At 40.2% G+C, this 19,755-nt stretch overlaps 3 protein-coding genes across 6 annotated transcripts in view; 1 reads left to right on the top strand and 2 right to left on the bottom strand.

The window, feature by feature from the left end:
* Positions 1 to 2,899: 2,899 nt before the first annotated feature.
* Positions 2,900 to 8,146, bottom strand: LOC142942364 (dihydrolipoyllysine-residue succinyltransferase component of 2-oxoglutarate dehydrogenase complex, mitochondrial-like). The gene is made up of 15 exons (XM_076084654.1): positions 7,999 to 8,146; positions 6,810 to 6,843; positions 6,518 to 6,560; positions 6,333 to 6,397; positions 6,165 to 6,239; positions 5,986 to 6,041; positions 5,795 to 5,903; positions 5,492 to 5,632; positions 5,282 to 5,349; positions 5,088 to 5,185; positions 4,721 to 4,851; positions 4,529 to 4,602; positions 4,354 to 4,437; positions 4,082 to 4,249; positions 2,900 to 3,972 (listed from the first exon to the last, which is right to left on the bottom strand). The coding sequence occupies exons 1-15, from the start codon at positions 8,059 to 8,061 to the stop codon at positions 3,838 to 3,840; spliced, it is 1,344 nt and encodes a 447-aa protein (XP_075940769.1). The 5' UTR covers positions 8,062 to 8,146; the 3' UTR covers positions 2,900 to 3,837.
* Positions 8,147 to 8,561: 415 nt separating this feature from the next.
* On the top strand, positions 8,562 to 16,379 carry LOC142942363 (prospero homeobox protein 2-like). Its single transcript, XM_076084652.1, has 5 exons — positions 8,562 to 8,616; positions 8,875 to 10,273; positions 10,706 to 10,807; positions 11,388 to 11,579; positions 14,916 to 16,379. The coding sequence occupies exons 2-5, from the start codon at positions 8,942 to 8,944 to the stop codon at positions 15,081 to 15,083; spliced, it is 1,794 nt and encodes a 597-aa protein (XP_075940767.1). The 5' UTR covers positions 8,562 to 8,616; positions 8,875 to 8,941; the 3' UTR covers positions 15,084 to 16,379.
* The window catches only part of ylpm1 (YLP motif containing 1), a 27,741-nt gene continuing 19,096 nt past the window's right edge, over positions 11,111 to 19,755 (bottom strand). For 3 of the 4 annotated variants that reach the window (XM_076084647.1, XM_076084649.1, XM_076084650.1), the window contains one exon: positions 19,084 to 19,398. Coding sequence is in view for 1 of the 4 variants with exons in the window: in XM_076084651.1 (XP_075940766.1) it covers positions 11,482 to 11,511 (30 nt within the window). In the remaining 3 variants the exon portion in view is untranslated. Of the gene's footprint in view, positions 11,512 to 19,083; positions 19,399 to 19,755 lie in introns of those variants that run through there. The other variant, XM_076084651.1, reaches the window with a different exon arrangement.

Here is a 19,755-nt window from a genome sequence, read left to right as displayed (position 1 = left end):
CTGGGCCACAGGGTCCTCTGCCTCATTCTCTCCGTCCAAAAATAATCTTCTGGTATGACAACAGAACAGAGGAGGAAGAAGAAGAGCGCTGGCGTCCATATCAAAGGAGCGAGAGGAGAAAAAGAATAGGGCCAGATGCAAGCTAGTTGTTTTCGCCACACTGGTTAGCTTTGAATGAAGCGGCCCTGTAAAGGAAACGGCACCGTTATGAATATGCATCAGCTTATGCAGGCCCTGCAGAGTGGGTTTATTAAGCGGGAATTGTCTCAAGGTGCGATATCCCACAGTGCATTTTGTTTCCGTCTGGTGGCTCCAGCGGTAACCACAGAGGAGACAAAGACAGGACGCACCGTCTCACCCGCACCTCTTCATTGACTCGTGTGTAAACGGCTTGACACCTAATATTGTGGGTCACGAGGACACGGGACAACTCTTTTAAACTAACATCGCATTTCATTTATATATGATTATATAGTTTTTCTTAAAGGGAAGACATGTCTGTCTGTATGTGAAATGTTGAAACTTGTGCTTACCCTGATGTGAGCACGGCCCGTCTCCTTGTTCCTGCGTCTCAATAAAAAGCCGAGGCAAAGAAATGAGTCATCTTAAATTCCTCCCTCATCCTTTTATTTTAATCAAATCAAACACTTTGTTAATTTCCTCCATGTTTGTCTCAACTTCCTCTCCGCATCCTGACCTTGTCCCTCTCTTCCGTCTCCTCATCCCTTCATTCACCCACTGAAAAAAATAAAAATAAATAAAATCAGACCATCGTGCACCGTCAGATTTTTAAATATACTCAGACTTGCAGTGTAAATGACCGTAGTGGTGGATGAACAGTAGGAATACAGGTTATGAGCGGTGTAAGTTACTTTCAAGATAACTTGAACTACAGTATGAAACAAGTAAGAAATAACTTCATACAACAGCTTTGTGGTATTTAAAGAGTTTACACTACACCGGTAATCTTGTAAATTCACACCAGCAGATAGATTTGATTAGTGTTGATTAAAAAAAAGTTTCATCGCATGTGCACAAGATATTAACACCAAATATTAGTAGAACATTTGTTGTCTGGCTCAGAGAGAAGTGTGGAAAATTCAACTCTACGTCAACTAGATTATTCAGAAACGATAGAATGATGAAGGACTCTAAACTCACCTTATCTTACGAGCCTCTCGTGGTACACAGTGAGTGGATCCTTCTCATAACCAGCAGTAACGTATGAGATGTGAGTCCTGGCTGGGGGAGTTTTACTTTCCTTCATGGAACTGGAACTCCTGCCGCTATTTCATGCTTTTCTGTTCATATCCGACTAGAGTCCAGATAATAACAATACACCTAATGCCGTTATGCTTTTGGTCCATTTGTTGCTGGAAAAGCTGTTGTGATTAATTTGGCCCGACTGCATTCATGAGGGATGCGTTCAGAATGATCAAACTCACGTAAAACAACAGGATGTTAGTTAGAATTAGTTGGTACATGCTTACGAGGGTTATTCATTTGACTAAATGTGTGATGATGTAGAGCACATCAAAGCCTTTACTCTTTAACTGTACATGGTGTACTCAATGAGTTTAAGTGTAAACTTAAACTCAAAGCACACTTTTTTTTTCCCCAATTGGACTAAAACACAATTCTTTATATAAAATTGATATAATTAGCGATTTAAAAGACAGGAAAAAAATAAGAGAATAATTTAGGTAAATGATCCCTCTGATGTGGCTTAATGAAAACAAACAGCTAGCTGCCAATTTCTAATGGGCCATCTTTCATGTGAATGGACACAAAGACTTAAAACCCCACACATCTTATCGAGCAGCGCAATTGGAAATTCACAATTTTGGCCAAATTTTGAAGACGAAACAAAAAACCTGCCAACAAACCCTTCAGATATCTATGCACCCACTGGCACAGGTTGCCAATTAACATGATCTCGAAAGCGCTAATGGAATCTTGAGCGGTAATAAAGTAAATAATTAAATTAAAAGGGACCCTTGTATCATTGTTTGCTGTATTCAGGCCCATTAGGACCTCCAGTATTCTCATGGTAATCTAATGTTTTGGTTTTTTTTGTGTTCTCATAATGAATTCTGTTTTTTTCCTCCAAACAGTGTTGTTCAGACATTTGTGTAGGTGCTGGCAGAGAAACAAAGACGTACATCGGGACTCTTTGTCCCCTGTGATTATTAAAGTAAACAGAAATACTGAAGGGGCGTCGCACACAGCTGCACACACTTGAGCCTGTGTTTGTGAAGTGGGAGAAAAGGGCCAAGCAACCCTGAAGACTTCGTCAGGGACCATCCCATTATTTGGAGCTTCTCAAGGGCCGAGCGGCGGGCCGGCTGATGAGGCTTTGAAGATCGGTCTTACGGCACAGAATTCATCCGCAGCAGAGAATTTCGGGGAGCAAAATAAGAGTTGGCACGAGATAAAATGCTTCAGCCAAGACCGGCCGTGAAGACCGTCCCTGCCTCCGCCTTGTGCTTTGATTAGGACATCGATAGATTTTGAGTTTGTTCTTAGAGGGTGAGGCTTACGGTGAAAAGTTCAGTTTCTCTCGTTGTGCTATTGCCATTGTTTGGTCTTCAGACATTTTCAGGAAACACGTAAAATGCTCATCACGAGCTCAATAAGACACATTCAAAGGTCTTGTGTTGTGTGAATAACGATATTCACAACCCAAAGAGATTCAATGTAAAAATCATACAAACTAAACTAAAGCAGGAAACTGGAACCGTAAGACTTTAAAGATTCATTGATGATCTAAATCGTTAGCAATCATTGGATTAGTCACTTGATAGAAAAAGAGTCGACGTAATGTTTCAACTCCAGTAAACCATCGTTTGAAATACAGCATGTACAAAGTCTGTGAAGTAAATGTGCAAGACAGATTCAGTAAAGAAAACTCTTGAGATGTTTAATGTTTAAAATTGTTTCTTTAAATAGATACAAGTATTTTATATATATATATATATTTATATCGGATAGCATAATGAAAATCTCAACATAAAAACCTGCTGCTGCCAAATTGTGCTTTTTGAACACGATTCCCAACATATTGAAGTGTTTTGTACAGTTTGAGTGTTTTTTTTACTTAGAGCTCGTAGTAGTTTAATCAACATTTCAAGACTTTGATGGTCAAAGAATCTGCGAGGGAGTTTTAAAGCAAAATCAAAATGATACAGGACACGGACGAATATGTTCCATACAAAAAGCCCGATGTCCCGGTCACCGGTTCCTTGCTAGTAACAATTACTATCAGCAAACCAAGAAATTCTTTCAATCCCGTGTTAACATTAAAACATCTTGAATTAATTTGTGTGAGCTCCGCTTGGCCCGGCTGTGGGAAAAAGGGGCTAAAAGGGGGCAGCGACTAACGAGCAGGGGAGAAAGTCACGCAGCCAAATGCTGCCTGGAAAAGCCATTTAGTTTTACGATTGCACCAATGTGACAAGGATGCAGCGAGTGTTTATCTACTGCCTCGTATTTTCACCTGAAGAGCTCACGGGTACAACAACACATGTGAGCGTTATCTTCAACTTTTTAAGCCCGTGTGCCAATTTCTGTCCTAAGACGTGTAACGTAAATGTGAGTAAATTCAAATGTAGCAAAAACAATAACCGACAGAAGATGGCAAGCAGTCTCTACAGATAATACCACGTATTTAAGCTCGATATGAGTGTGTCAACTCAACCTCGTTATACCCGAGAGGTCTGACTGAACATTTAAAGGAGACAGCAAAAGATTTATTTTTTTTGTACGACTTGTGCGTGTTTTGTGACGTGGAGTTCGTTTTATGCAGCTTTAAATACGAGTAATGAGGTGGTAGAAACATCACATGTCCAGAAGCAGCACGCGGGGATCTTCCACCACCGCTTTGATCTTGCGTAGGAAAGTGACCGCTTCTCTGCCGTCAACCAGTCGGTGGTCGTACGTCAGCGCTATGTACATCATGGGCCGGATCTCAACCTGCAGAAGCAAAAAAAGGAAGTTTGGAATTTGGAAAAGCAATAGATCCATATCAGTATGTCAGATCATTGAAACAATGTTTCTTCGTCCATGGACACGCAACGCTCACCTTGCCATTGACGGCCATGGGTCGGTCGAAGATGCCGTGCATGCCCAGGATGGCAGACTGTGGCGGGTTGATGATGGGCGTGCCGAACATGGAGCCAAACACGCCACCGTTGCTGATGGTGAAGGTGCCTCCGTCCATGTCTTCAACAGCCAACGCGTTGTTACGAGCCTGAGGCACACAACACAAATGGCTCTCTCATTAAGTAGATATTGGTTTAATCAAAATTGCATTGCAGTCTAAAATGATCTGGGACACCTATTGCATCTTTTTACCTTTTCTCCCAACGCATTAATGGTTTTCTCAATGTCAGCGAAGTTCATGGTCTCCACGTTGCGGATCACCGGTACAACAAGCCCCTAAACAAACATGTATTCACTGTTACCCAGAATTCAGCAGCAACAGTTTTTAACACAAAAATGTAAAGTTTTATCGGAGCAAAAGTCCTACCTTTGGAGTAGCCACAGCGACGCTAATGTCTACATAATCCCTGTAGACGATCTCTTTGGTTGAATCGTCAATAACTGCAGGAAAACAACGGGGAGAAAGTTTAGAAAAACACACATAAAAACTATAATAGTTGGCTAAGTTTAATTTTAAGTAAAAGATAAAAACAGTGGAAGTAAGCCGGCGTCGTCTTACCGGCATTGACGGCAGGTTGGTCAGTCAGAGCGTGAGCAGCAGCCTTCACAAACGCCGACATGAAACCCAGTTTGATGTTGTGCTTCTTTAAGAAAGCATCCTTATAGATTGTCCTCATGTCCTGAATGTTGCTGAAGCATAATTGAGAAGGCGTTAGAGCATGTGTTCAGTGAGGAGACGCATTTTAATCTGTGGAGTCAAATACATCCGATGATTGTAAATGAGACGGTGGCGTGAAAAATGTCACACTTGAACTGTGAGCCGGGTTGTTCAGTGCGGAGGCTTGTAGTCCTAACTAGCTAAAGTTCAGACCAATGTAAATACTATGAAGACAGTTGGAACAATCTGTTGAGGAGCTGCGGCTCACCCCATGTCCACCTCATTGAAGGTGGTCAACATGGCGCAGGTGGTCTGAGCCTCCTTTAGCCTCTGGGCGATCCTCAACCTCATACGGTTCATCTTCACCTGGACAGAAGAACAAACTTCACTGTTTCCAATATTAATGTCATGAAAGAAACAAAACATGCAACATAACAAGTGTGTCTGCAGCAGGTGTGTTACCCTGTTTTCTCCTCTCCCTGCTGATGTTACAGGGGCTGGTGCTGCAGCTGTGGGCTTGATGGCAGAAACTTGATGAAGGTGGAAAGACAGAATGTGACAATAAGAGCCAGACACAGTGCTGGTGGCCTACTCAGATACATCCTGCACAGTTACATGAAACAAATGCTTTCTGCAGAATGTGTATTCATATGATAAAGAAAGGAAACACACCAGGTTTGGCTTGTGCAGCCTGTTGTGGCACTGGAGGCACTGGAGGCATTGCAGTGGGAGCTGAAGCTGGAGGAGGAGGAGGAGGAGGTGCTGCAGCCGGTGCCTCTGCTGCTGGGGAGGGAGCAGCTTTGGCAGGAACAGCTGTGGAAACACAAGTAAAAGAAGGACACATGTAGTACGAGTGTAATGATTCACAACTATCACATCAGACGTCAAGTATCAAAAATGTACTGTTTTGGTAATGGTCCTGAAACACCGCCTCCGCCTTGTTTACTTCAGTGATAGAATGATAACTAAGCTCACCTCCTTTCCGGAGTTTGAAGAGGGGCATCCCTGGTTCTACCCTTCCGCCATCGGGCACCAACAGTTCCTCAATTACACCAGCTGCTGGAGCGGGGACTTGTACCGAGGTCTGAAAGTAGTAAAGTAAAGTTAAGAAGGAATAAATAAATACCAGAGATGATTTTAGGGTTGATGGTCTTTCTTGTTCATACCTTGTCAGTCTCAATTTCACACACCACTTCATCTTCATTCACCGAGTCGCCCACCGCTAAAACACAATCAATGAAAGCACTTGGATTTGATTTTGCAGAAATATGATTACTTTAAACATTTGGCTCATTGGTAACAGGACATATAATAGCAACATTTTACCTGAGATAAGCTGACTCACCTTTCTCCCACCTCACATCCCCCTCTGAAACAGATTCTGCAAATGCCGGCGTTTTGACCGTGACAACCTCATCCCCTGTACGAAAGAAACCCCCAAAACAACCACTGCTTTAACTGAAGCACACAGTGGTCTTCAATGCATAATGTTGAGAAGCGTTGCAATACATACTGTGGACAGCAGATGTCTTGAAGTATCTGATGTGGAAGACATTTGCTGAGGATGGAAATTCACATCTAAATGTCAAGAAAAACAAAAAACAAACAGTTACTTGTATTTTTTTGACAAACGCAATTATACAAACCAAATTGTCGTGTTCAAACACACACACAACAGAAAAGGGGGAAAGCACTTACGGTTGAGAATTTGTGTAAACTAGTTGGCTGCAGACGGGAAGACCTTAAGAGGAAAAAAAGAGAGAAAGAAAATCAACAACTGCTTCTCCCGAGGCTGTAACATGAGAGGAGTTCTCTCAGAGCTGCAATTAACCACTTGTGGTTCACTTATTCTGCTTTGGATGATCCACTCATAAAGCTTGTTTATTCATGAGCAGTAAACATTAAAACCGCAGGTTTTAGATGTTGCATTACTGACGAGGTTCTCAAACCAAGCTGAAGGTCAAGTCTCCTTCATCAGAAGCACTCTTACCTGAAACACTTCGTCGGACCAGCACATTATTTGCCTGAAAGGAAAAAAAAAAGGAAAAATTAGTTTCATATGCATCTATTTATATGTGTTTGTGAATTTCTAATGGTTTTGGAAGCCTTCTAACTAATAAATAAATAAATTCAACAGTAAATGAGGAACCTCCGTTGCCTCAGCTTTCAGGGAAACCACTGGATTCTCCAGCGCTGACTGTAAAGTTAACTGCGCTGCATGTTATGAGTTACGTCTGTGGGTATGTTGAGGGCAGGGCCTCGAGTGAAGACGGTTGGTTCTGGCTGCTTTGTCTGATGGAGTCGCTCGTTACCGACTAAACCCGACTGAAGTGGGATGCCGGAGGAGGGTGGAGCAGTCAGAGATCAATCTTCTACAGTACATCGAAGCATGTACAGGCATGCATATATATATATATATATATATATATATATATATATATATATATATATATATATATATATATATATATATATATATATATATATATATATATATAACTGCACCACACTAAGCACCTCTCTCCAGGACTCTTGACACAAGCATGGACATTGTAAGCTTCGTGAATGTATGCTTGCAGATCTGTTGTTTTAGACTACATTACTTTTAGCCAAGTGTACTTAATAAACTGTCAACTGACTGTATTTCTAAACACCCCAATGCAACACATAGTCCACTGGAGACACGAGCACAACAGCCTCCTTTGAAGTGAGCAAGACACACGAGTAAGTAACTACCGTGGGGATTATGTTTCAGCGTCACTACCTGCGGATTAAAGCACTGGACAGACAGCTGAAACCTGAAGCTTGAGCACATATATGTCAAACATGACAAGGGCTATTTCTATCATGTCAGCTACACACGCCTCAGTCTTACAAACACGACACCATAACATGCTAGCATTAGCATCAAAACCAGTTACAGAAAAAAAACAATGATGTAGCTTCTAGGGGGCACGAAACAAAGACCCCCTTTTTCTATAGTCAGATAGTTATTGGGATAGTGTTGTCTTCTTCTTGAGCTCACTGTCAGTGTCTGACTGTCTGCCCTTGTTTAACTTTGGTGAGGCCCTGCTTCACAATGCTAACGTTAGCATTCAGCTAATTAGCTGTATCTCGTTTTAATAAGTACCAAATCGTTTCAGAGTTAATACACCGGCTCAGTTAAGTGTCCAACCTACCTGGCTCACCGCTGACAGAGAACGACCGAGCGTCCGGTATGCACATCTGGATCGCGATAACATAACGCTAGCAGTGTAGCTGTGTCCTCTTTAGCTCAATTTGACAGCGGTTGAAGGAGCGGTACGGAAGCTCGCTCCGAAGCGCGAGGGCGGTGCAGGCGGGACGAACCACTGCGGTTGGCTGGCGGGGGTGTGTGCGTCCTATAACATCGAGAATAGGGCGAAATAAAAGTACTTTTTCTTCAGATAACAAAATAAAAACATTCATGTAGAGGTAACAGGGCTATACCACTGTCTGTATTAAGTAGGGATCCATATTTTTTAAATTCTTTAGAATTATTTCACAATAAACATCCATGGCACAACCACTGTTTTGGAAAAAGGATAAATTAAATACAATTTGAATGTATTTTTCATATAGTCCCATTAAGAGTGGGTTGTGCGATTTAAATAACATGTTATTGTGTGCAGGTAGGATGGGATAGGTTGGCATATTTGACCACACCTCCTGTTTTTTCGGAGGGGCTCTCAGCTGGACCACTACAAATACTTGAGTCATTCCTCCTCCTGCAAGCTCCAGACCTGCAGCCTCCTCGGGTCCTTCTCGACAGGCAACAGGTGGGTTACATAAAAGGCTCCTGTAAGTAGATGTGCTTCTTATTTTGAGTTTTTACTCTCATATAAAACTAACCAAATAGTTAATATCAAAATGATCTTTCTTATCTGGACAATATGTATTATTGTGGTTTCATTCTTTAAAGTTGTACAGTTCACTCACTATTTTAAGTTAAATATTTTTACTTTCTTAGGATTCATGTGCAAGACAATTAAGATCTATGTTTGTGCAACAAACAAAGTCTTCATTTGTTATTCCAGGAGGCAATTTCATTTTCAATTTCTTTGAGGTTTTTTTCCATCGCTCTTTTTTCTTCATCCAACAAGCATGGATCCAAGTGTTTGGAGCAAAGGTATGTATTCTTCCAGCAGCATTTGCCTCGACGGCTACCCTGCAGAGCACGTCTCCTCTTTTCAACTGGACCCCGAGCTGTTAAATTCAGAATTTCCAGGTGTTTCTGTGTCCTTACACAAAGACAGTGAGGACATAACACTCCCACCGGAGAGTGCATATTACAGCCACGATGATGCTGGTTCAAGTTTGATCTGTTCGAGCCGGCTGGAGCTCAGTCCATCGAGAGACAACACCGCTTTACATTTACCCACGAGCATGCACTCATCTCCTGCATCCAGTTCTCGTGGTCACCATGAGTGGAACTTAAACAGTGGCCATCAAGCAAAGCGTGCCAGAGTAGAACATATCATCAAAGGCATGACCAGCTCTCCTGGTATGCGCTGCACAGATGGGATGGCGAATCAGCACGAGGAGTCAGACGGCATGCAGGAAAATGAAAGGACTCAAGATCGGGAGCTCGTGGATCGTGGATCTGGCTGTCAGACGACAAGAAAGCAGCTTGAGAGTCAGCATCAGCACCTCAGACAGCTCAGGACAAGTTTAAACCATGTGGGTGGAGTAACCGACATTGGGGACAGTAAATATCCCACCTGGAACAGTTCTCCTGAAACATCTCCAACATTTACAGATTCATACAGTGAGTTCCAGAGCAGCTCAAGCAGAAAATATCAAGGATGGAAGAAGGTGAAGCTGATGAACTACTTCCAGTCGAAGCCTGAGAGGATAAAGCTGATGGCAGATGTTTTGAAGCACGAACTGAGCAGAGCTGTCAGCAGGAGCGTTGACTCGATCTTTAGAAGCGTGCCACTTCTACAGACATCTCCGAATGACGAGGGGAACGTAGAGACTGATATGTCTCTTCAGTCATCGGTTGGTAAAGATGAGACGCAAGAAGTCCCAGATGTTCAAACCGAAGCTCTGTCTCTGGTTGTGCAAAAGCCTCGGCTGGAAAGAGCCGACAACTTCATCCTCCAGTCCAGATCAAGAGCTCCCCATCGCCCCAAACCTCTGGTCCCCTTCGGCCACGACGCTGCTCTGCATGAAGATCAGCCGTCAGAGAAGGATCACAACACTGGACATTCCCTCAGGTGCCCGCGAAAGGAATGCTCTGAGGTCAGTCGAGCAAAGTTTGAGACGTTTGACACGCGTTGGAACTCGGTCAAAGTGAGATCGAAGGTGAACTCCAGATCCGTCAGAAGCCCACAGACTCACACTGTGTCGGTGGGTCCCACGCTGGTGGAAAGCCCGTCTCATGTCAAGATTGAGTCCGATTGCCTGAGGAAGAACAACCTATACATGCTGAATGTATCCTTTACAAGTTTTTATTCTGATGTAGTCTAATAATTGAAGTTTTGTATGATTTATTGTGGCTTTAAGAAGCAGTCAATAGTGGCAGAAAATATTTCTTTCCAACAATACAATAACTCTTCCTTTGTTTATTTGAGGTCCAAATTACAACCCATTATGTCACAAACCTTTTCACCCCTCACAGGTATGTGCTATAAAATAAGTCTGCTCATCAACAAAAAATTGTGTTTTTAAAGAGGACAGCAAGTTTGCACCTTACAGAATCCAATACGTACTCCCTTTCATCTTCCAAACTTGCAGAAAATAGCAGTCTCTCATTGAGCTGTAATGATTTCTTTGAGAGAACATGTATCCATCCTCATTAACAAAGAAAACTACCGTTTCTTATGTCCCGGATGTGTGTTTTACCCTTAACACCGGTGTGTTTAGGAGGGTCTGACCACAAACCATCTGAAGAAAGCAAAGCACATGTTCTTCTACACCCGCTACCCGAGCTCACTGGTACTGAAGATGTGTTTCTATGATGTGCAGGTGAGGAAATACTTGCAATATTGAGCACCACTCCACTTCATCCACACATTTGTGTCATTTGAATAGATTATATTTACAAAACATGAGTTAATATTACCGTCAAAAATTACAGATGTGTAGCAACTATAACAATCTTGGAAAAGTTGCTGTATTTTGCATTCAAGCAGACATGTTTCCTGCTGTTTCTGAGAGAAACTCTTCTATGGACGTTTATGTGCGGCATGTTTTATGATCCCAAACCAGTTTATCTTTTCAAAATGCATCTTTGTCGCCACAGAATAAAGAATCAGTTCCAGACAAGCGAATAGTTTTTCTTTTTTAATTGACATTACAATCAAGCAATCAGATCAGGATTAAGAACTTTACGTCATGATAGCATTTCTGTAAAAACCCAAAATGTATAAACACGGCAACACAGAGATGTGCTAAAATAGAGTTTATTCATATTTGATTTTCTTTATATTTTGTTTATATCGTGAAACAAGCTTAGCAGCTTCTCTCTCATATAAAGACACATTTATTACAATGCATCAAATTCCACATTGACCATCTCACTTACCCGTCTCTGTCTCGTCCTCAGTTCACGCGCTGCATCACCTCTCAGCTCATCAAGTGGTTCAGCAACTTCAGGGAGTTCTACTACATCCAGATGGAGAAGTTCGCCCGGCACGCTCTCATAGGAGTGGCTGACGTGAGGAGTCTGACTGTGGGCAGAGAATCAGAACTTTTCAGAGCTCTCAACATGCACTACAACAAAGCCAACGACTTCCAGGTAAACTGATGCTACACTATAATCCTTACTGGTGATATCTTACTAACGTCAGTTATTTGTTTGTTTTTTTGCTTTGGGAGCCTCCAGTGAGGTTATTTTATTGTCTCATTTTGATGTTGAGTCCAACACACAATTTACTTTTGTTAGATGTGTGTAGCACACATTTCTCAACAGTCTCAAAGCATCATTTTTGAATCTGTCGGATTCGCTGCATCTGCATATTTGTTTCGGGTAAAGATTATAGTGGCTTTACAAGACTAAATCAATATCACGGTTCCTAATAATTTGCAGGTTATATAATGCACACATGTAGAAAATGTGAATTGCTTCAGAAATGTTTGCTATTTATTGTAAGTACAGAGGTAAAATAAATAAATTGAAGCTCCTGCATGTGTCAACACACGCCATTGGCTATAATAGATGCGTACAGATAATTCCAAGATGATGCACAGATGGACACACATGAAACAGGCTCATACTGTACACTGAGGAGGGCGGACGGATATACAGAAAGCAGCTCAGGGAACCATGTGCTTTATGATCAGATACAAATATTTAGTTCGAAGTGCGAAAAGGCTCCGAAAGTTTAAATAAATTGTCTGGTTGAGCCACATTTAGATTATTTCACTTTCATCCAGTTTGTAACAATAGTGAACCCACATAAATATTAATATGAGGAAAACCTACTATAACTGCATGAAGCCGTAACAAGTTATTAAGTTTGTGAACACTAGGCAGAATATAGTCAAAGTGTATTCATATGTATGTATACATGCTGTAATAAAAGGATTATGAGTCACTGATTCTTATTTTGTCCTTAATCTGGGAATTTATAACGGTTAAAAAGTTTCCCTGTTTATATACATTAACCACATATTAACCAGCCTACATGTGTACTACTCCACAGAGTGACACATATTTAATATATAGTAACTTAGCTTTAATACTAATTCTACTAACTAGTACAACTACTATCCCATAATAACCCAGCAGTGAGAAGTGTGACTGAAGATGAGTTTCAGAAGTAAAAGGAACTAAACACTAAGATCTTTAAATAAGGATTTGCTGCAAAAATGATAATTAACATTTCTGAATTTCATAATTAATAAGAGTGAAAGGCATCATGACGAACACAGCTGATTAACACATGTAATAAGACTTGCAGACTATAATGTAAAACGCAGCCTATTATTTTTCTGATGCAAACGTTTTTAATATTTACAAATTTATATGTGCTTTTTCCCCTTCATTAAAAAAAAAAAAAAAAAAAGCAAAATGCTTAGACTTTTAGTTCAGTTGAACACAGCTTTAAATGTTTAAGCTGGGTTTCTGCAGGGTGCAGGTTACATTTAAGACATTTTTAATACCACTCAAAATGCAATTTAATACCAGTTTCACGATCATACTGGCTAGTGTATGAAAGCATGACGGAGAGCCGAGTGACATTATGGCCTACAAATATTTAGTATTATATAACTTTTTTTCTCAATAGTTCACAGCAGCATATAACTATAGTTCCTGATGCTACAATTAATTTACTCTTATTTAAATTGTTGGCAGATAAACGGTAACATCAAAAATGAAGGAATAGATTAAAATAAAAAACATTTAAATGTTTAATATTTTGTAAATTAAATACTTTTTTTCAAATCAAACAGTGCTTTGAAAATCATTGTGATTACACACAATCACAGATTCCAGGCAAAAAAATAAAATCTACACGAGAAAATTCAAACATTCAAAATCAAAAGGCCAAAACACTAAGTTAGCTGTCAACCATTCGGCTGCTAGGTTTAGTTTTTTTTTCTCCTACTGAGTGACGGAGACACTTGTGGTTTCTTCTCATGAAACAATTATTTCCCTGTTTGGTCTCAAGTCAAACAGATTACACACATGAACACACTCAGCAGTGATGTCGAGTGTGAGAGCGGAAATCAAACATCCCTTTTAGATGCAATATATCACAACACATCAGACATAGTAGAGAAGATTCTGTAGTTCTTAGAAGTGGTGGCGCTAAAAACTAAAAGTTTGCCTTGAGTTAGAGAAAAGGCCTCAACAAACTGTAGGACATTTGCCTTCTAGATTCTAACAAAGTGTGCAAAGCTGAGCACATTGAATATCCAAAATAGAAAGGGTTCATCCTCTGGGGAGCACAGATGTGCACACAAGATTTCATGGTAGATTTACTTGTTAGATTCTGATATTTGTACAAGTGAGCCTTTTGACCAAATAATGGTGAGGAAAGAGGTCACGGGGTCTTTTATAGCATTTGATGGACTAAATTAAAATGTAATCTCACAATAACATTTTAATTTCCCATGACATGTGCATTAATTGGACTAAAATTAAAATTCAACAAAGCAATTTGCATTATGATAAGTAGCTGTGCTCATTTACTGACAATATTAATGTGAAAATGGAAAAGCCATTTGACCAACTACGCTTTATGAGAATTTGCATAAAAGCAAAAATTAAAATGGAAACTGATTATCCCATTTTAATTTCAATTGTGACCTAGATGATGCATCGGTAAATGCAAAATTAAATAAAAATGTATATGTTGCATTACTATTTTAAAATTTGAAATAACATTTGAATATTGTCAATCATAAAGCTGTTGGACTTTTCCATTTTCATGTCAGAGGATGCCAATGCTAGCAGGGAAAATGCAAATCTCATTGAATTTTAACCCATTTAATAATTATGAGTGAGAAATAAAAATGCTATGAGATCAGTTTTTCATTAATCAATCAATTTACTCCACAAAGTGCTTCCATAAATGGTTTTAATACTAATTTAATATGCGTTGCCTTAAATATATAACGCTTTAAACAGCTTTTAAGAACTGACAATTACAGACGTATCCCAAATAGTCAACAATTAAATCAAGAAAATTATGAACAATTTTAGGCTATTTTAAATTTTCTTTTCTAAAAGTGAGCATAACTGTTCCAAACCGCACCGATGCAGGGTCTCCTTGTGTAATTAAGATCTTGAGATTGATTTTTAACTTGGCAACATAATACTGCTTACCAGCTCCAGTATCATTATAATTCAACAATGTTACAGTCCCAACATACATTTGTGAAGGTATTTAGGAATATGAAAAACACAGAAAAGTAAAAAAAAAAGCCGAGTCAGGTGTCCCTGATGTGTGTTGATGCATTTGTTGTTGATCAACAGAACTTGTTTAATATTGCTCTCAATCAACCGTCGTGCCGTTGCCATGTTTCACCTCGTTACTTACCTTGATTTTCCGAGCCCGATTCTAAATATGTGAAAACAGTTTGTGTGTAAAAGCTGTAACATTTCTAATCTTCTGTGGATTCACAGGTCCCTGATAGATTCTTGGAGGTTGCCGAGATTACATTGAGAGAATTCTACGTTGCCGTTTCAATGGGAAGAGATTGCGATCCATCTTGGAAGAAAGCAATCTACAAAGTGATCTGTAAACTGGACAGTGACGTTCCAGCTGAATTCAAAAGTCATCCCTCTGGATGAGAACCAACCAGACGACATCGTGTGCCACAGTGGTTACTGTCACAATGTGGACTCACTCGTGCCTTGAATAGCAAACTATTTAGTTTCTAATGAAGCACCGGACATGTTGTAAAATAGAATAGTGACGAGCATGCCCGCACATATTCAATCTCCACACATATGGCAGACTGATGTCTGAGTTTATGCTTTACTGGCTTGTTGCAGCATGAGGTCGTTTGACAGCATTTGTATTTTTGCTATATCAACCATATTATATAGCAATAACACAGTTTGTATTGTACAACTATTTAATCTGTGATTATCTTCAAGTGCAACACATTTTCTGTTTTTTAAGAAGCATACTTCTTTATTAAGCAGCAAAAAAAGGTCCACGCCACACCAGGAGAAGAAAAAATAATTTAATATTCAGCAGAGCTCATATGTATGTACAGGACAAAATGAAAATTACAACAATGTTAAAATGACAGTAAATGATGTCTCTCATCTGCTCCTTACAAACTCAGTTGGTAAAATATCAGCTTCACTTCCATACTCACCATGAAGATGCATCATCCACTTTCTAAAGGGTTCACTGTGGCTGGCTGTCCACGGGCAAATCAAACGTCTTCTTCAGTGGATCTGTGTGTTCGGTCATAACTGGGGATCCTCGTCTTCAGTAACAGCGTTAGAAATCCATATGAAAATTCTCATGAGTTAAAATTCTGGAGGATTTGCTTCACAAGTGCAAAAAATTTGTGACTGTAAAATGCATCTTAAATACTGAATACATCGGCTTCCATATTGACCATGATGTCGTCACTCACTGAGACTGAATTTGGTTCTTTAAATACCGATATGAAGTGTGCACATAGGCATTTGAAAACTCAACAGCAATATAACTACGCCTCTGTGTGATGTTTTCTTTTCAATTAACTTGCTGTGAGAACAAAAGTCAAACAGGCAGGACTTTACATATTAAGGTCTTTACATATTAAGTGTGCCAATGTATTGAGAAAGTATTGAGCTAAGCAGTCAGAGAAGATATTTTGTATAAAACAACCAGCTGTTAAGCTTGTTGAAGTTTAACTGACTTGTGAGACAGACACAACAATAAAAGCAATTAATGTGCCTTGTTCTTCCTCACTTAAATACATATTATGGTTAATTGTGAGCTTTGATGATGTGCATTAGTGATCAGATAGTAATCAGCTGAATGTGTTACAGGTAACATATGTATATCTTGTCTTTGAATGTAAACATGTGTTAAAACAATGACAAAAACTCAAATGAGACAAAAATAAAATACTATTCTGGTCATGAAAAGCCACTGTGGGCTTACTTTGTTGTCGACAACCTTAAGTTAATTTTAAATTACACTTAAAAGGTTAAAAACACAGTGAGGTGGTTTTCAGTCCTACAATCATGCACTCACATCACACTTCATATTCAAGCCACAAGTTGAGGTGAAATTGGCAGCTGTCTGTGCAATTACCTCATCGTATTTATTTTTAAATGATTTAAACAAATAAAAAGACAAGGAGAGAATGGCACACACACCACCATCATGAGACTGGGATGCAACTCACAGAGGTGTAAAACAGTCAAGGGGTGCGATAGATTTGCAATGATATTTGCAAAGATGTAGGGAATACATTCAACCAGCGGTGGGCCGTCAGGGCCTGCAAGGCCTTCTCTGCTGGCCTAAACAGAATCACAAAGTTATAGCTATTTTATAATTTAATAATTTTTCTTAAAAACACTACATGTATTGTAATTTATAAAAATATTTTCCCATTATCTTATTTTCTCAATGCACAGCTACTGTCTTCCTCAGTTGCTCTGCTTCCAGTGCAGCTTGTTTTAAGGAGAGCTTTTATCCAATCAGATTTCACCTCTGTGTCTCTAGGTAAGAAGAGAGGCCCGAGGCCTGCAGACTCACAAGTGCATCCATGTGCAGTTTAAGTGAATGGGGACGATATTGTTGATTGTCACAGTGTTCAACCAATCAGATTTTTAGTTTGACATGTTGGGCGTATTCTTTGACGTGCCAGAGCCTGCTAGCTGGCCTACAACTATGTCAGGATTAACGGGCAGCTCAGTTTTCAGGAGCAGCGCTGCAGTGAGGTGCGCTGTGATTGATCAGTGGGCGAGCACGTGACTATCGCAAAACGAAACTGAACTTGCCAGCAGAGCTTAGTTGGAGGAGTAATGCCGTGTTCAAACCAAACGCGCCACAAATTCGCGTCCATCGCGCCGCCGGTCTCGCCGGGGACCATTTGTGTACATTCGCGCGAATCGCGCTGGAGAGGGGGCGGGGCTTATCGCCCTGAAAACCGTTCAACTGTCCGCTATTAACCATGAAAAAAAGAACCTCTATTTCGGCTTAGTACGTGTTGTGGAAGTCACAGATATCCCGGGAAACTAAACACCGTCATGTCTGGGTTCATAACATTGTTCATTGGATTTTATCGAGCTGTATTCACTGTGTCTAGCAAGCCACACGTCGCTGTTTACTACAGCTGTATGAACACAAAATAAACTGATTTGGCTGTGATTTAACGGCAATAAACCGACAAAAAGGGACTCCAAAATAACTACGTAATGATGCCGATTTGTAGGCCACTTGTCTTCTCAATGGAGCTCTGATGGATCGGTGCTCAATAACGTCATGTAGACGTAAATACGGAAGCGTCTATTCATTGTTTGTACCATATGGTTCACACACACACATTTATACACATAGTTTGGTCCGGTCTCTATTGATATGAGGTATCGTAGAGCTCTGGGTGAACACAGACGGCTACAGGATTTATTTCCTGATTCAACGGCAGGAAGTCAGTGATGACAGGGGAGCAACTCAACGCTGATAGGCTCGCGCCGCAAATTCGCGTCCATCGCGCCATCGTAAATTCGCGCCGCGCCAGTCTGTGCGTAGACTTTGTATGTAATCTACTCGCATCTGTGCATAGACTTTGTATGTAATCTACTCGCGCCGCGTTTGGTGTGAACGCAGCACAATAATTCAAATTGAAAGATATGGAAGAAATTATAACATTTTTAGGGTTTTGCTTGGTGTAATTCATTTATTTTTTTACCTAGCTTTGTTTTTTTAACACTCAATGGCTGAAGGAGGAGGAGAAACGGATTTAGTGGCGGAGTTACTGACAACGCCATTTCAGGAAAAGCTGGACATCGTAAGAAATGGCCAGTCAACGCCACAGCTGGCAGCCCTGACTCAGCCAGGAAAAGGATTTGTATGAACGGTATTTCTTGCTGACAGCGTCGGAGAAGTGTTGCACATTTTATGGCTGGGAATGCGTTTCATTTTAAGTGAGCTCTTGGTGTTTGGAGCTACGCTAACCTGAGGACGCCATAGCATTTGAAAACTTTTGGAGAGACTCAAGTAGATCTACAACTCAACGAACACGTTCGCAGGGAAACAGCTCCACAACCGCGGCCTGCCGCAGCAGACCAGCGAAATACAACTGGGGAGGCTCGACTGTCACTGGCGTCCATGAATTGAGAAGGACTTCTTACTGGAACTGAAACGATGTACTGGGATTAAACTCTTTAAGTTTCGGTAAGTGACAAACTGTCTTTGTTTTTTTACATAGTAACGTTATGACTGTTCATTTGTCTATCGTGCCGTTTTCATGAATAATATTTGAATGGCTCTTGTGTGGTGGAATGCGTGGATCCGCTGCAGGTTTGCTGTGTCATAATGAGGTTATTAGGAGGTAATTCAACTAGTAGGACAGCACAGAAGACCCAGGTATAAAATCCACGGCCCGCCACGGCATTCAACCAACCATTTATTCTTACTTCTGTTCTCCTAATTTAACCATACATAATCATAAACCTGATAACAGTCTTAAAACACAGGGGGCTAAACAAGTGATGTCAGGCGGATGTAAATAGTTATTCACAGGCCCCAATGATTCATTTACAGCACATTCTGCTTCAAAAACTCTTCGGCCCTCTTGTTCATCAAGCTAATGCAAGAAACACTCCCCCAGGTTGGTGATTTTGTGAATGTTTTATTGTGTTTTTTTTCAAGTATACATGGATCAAAAAAACATTACTACAGGTAAACGGTACATAAAGCATGAAGAGTATAAAACAGCAAGAATCATGGAATACATGACCAGAAGAAGTTACAACCTACAAATTGATCAGTGAATAACCAGAGTTCCTGTTTAAAAACGAGAAAAAAAACAAAAAACTATACTGCATCTTTATCAATGAAATAACTAAGAATCTGATAACCATTGCTGGTATAGATGAGAGTCTCTTGTTTCACCACAAGTAAGCTTCAGTGTTTTCACATTCTGGAAACCTGCAGAAAGAAAAAGAGATCATTGATAATTTGGCCAAAGGTAGATTTGTTTGTGATCAAGTTGAACTTTTATGCGTTTAACTTATGTGATAACTAGGAAAATACATTCCTAATAAACTTAGGTTTTGTAAATTCAGTTACATTCAGGTATTGTGGTAACACATTATGCAGAACAAAGTTACAACTGTATTCGTATCACTATAAAAGGCATTACAGCTGTAAAACATACATGCCCGCAAACTTAGTGAGGTTTCTCCCTCGGCATTTTATTGACTATTTATTGCGATTAAGCGAAGAAATGTAAAGACAAGCTTTTTTTGAAGAATCGGCTTGCTGAAAAAAAGGTGAGATGAGACC

This window comes from Anarhichas minor, unplaced genomic scaffold (assembly GCF_050575085.1).
Source record: "Anarhichas minor isolate MPS153535 unplaced genomic scaffold, ASM5057508v1 ptg000136l, whole genome shotgun sequence".
NCBI lineage: Eukaryota > Metazoa > Chordata > Actinopteri > Perciformes > Anarhichadidae > Anarhichas > Anarhichas minor.
Note: the sequence above shows the minus strand (reverse complement) of the source record. Positions and strands in the feature narration are given on the sequence as shown.

Bases quoted from the DNA above. Each gene is read 5' to 3' on its own strand.
- LOC142942364 (XM_076084654.1), bottom strand. From the start codon at position 8,061: ATGTTATCGCGATCCAGATGTGCATACCGGACGCTCGGTCGTTCTCTG. The intron at 5,904-5,985 runs GTATGAACAAGA...TACTACTTTCAG, and splicing joins GTGAAATTGAGACTGACAAG to ACCTCGGTACAAGTCCCCGC. The intron at 4,852-5,087 runs GTGAGCCGCAGC...ATTATGCTTCAG, and splicing joins TTCAATGAGGTGGACATGGG to CAACATTCAGGACATGAGGA.
- LOC142942363 (XM_076084652.1), top strand. From the start codon at position 8,942: ATGGATCCAAGTGTTTGGAGCAAAGGTATGTATTCTTCCAGCAGCATT. The intron at 10,808-11,387 runs GTGAGGAAATAC...TCTCGTCCTCAG, and splicing joins TGTGTTTCTATGATGTGCAG to TTCACGCGCTGCATCACCTC. The intron at 11,580-14,915 runs GTAAACTGATGC...GTGGATTCACAG, and splicing joins ACAAAGCCAACGACTTCCAG to GTCCCTGATAGATTCTTGGA.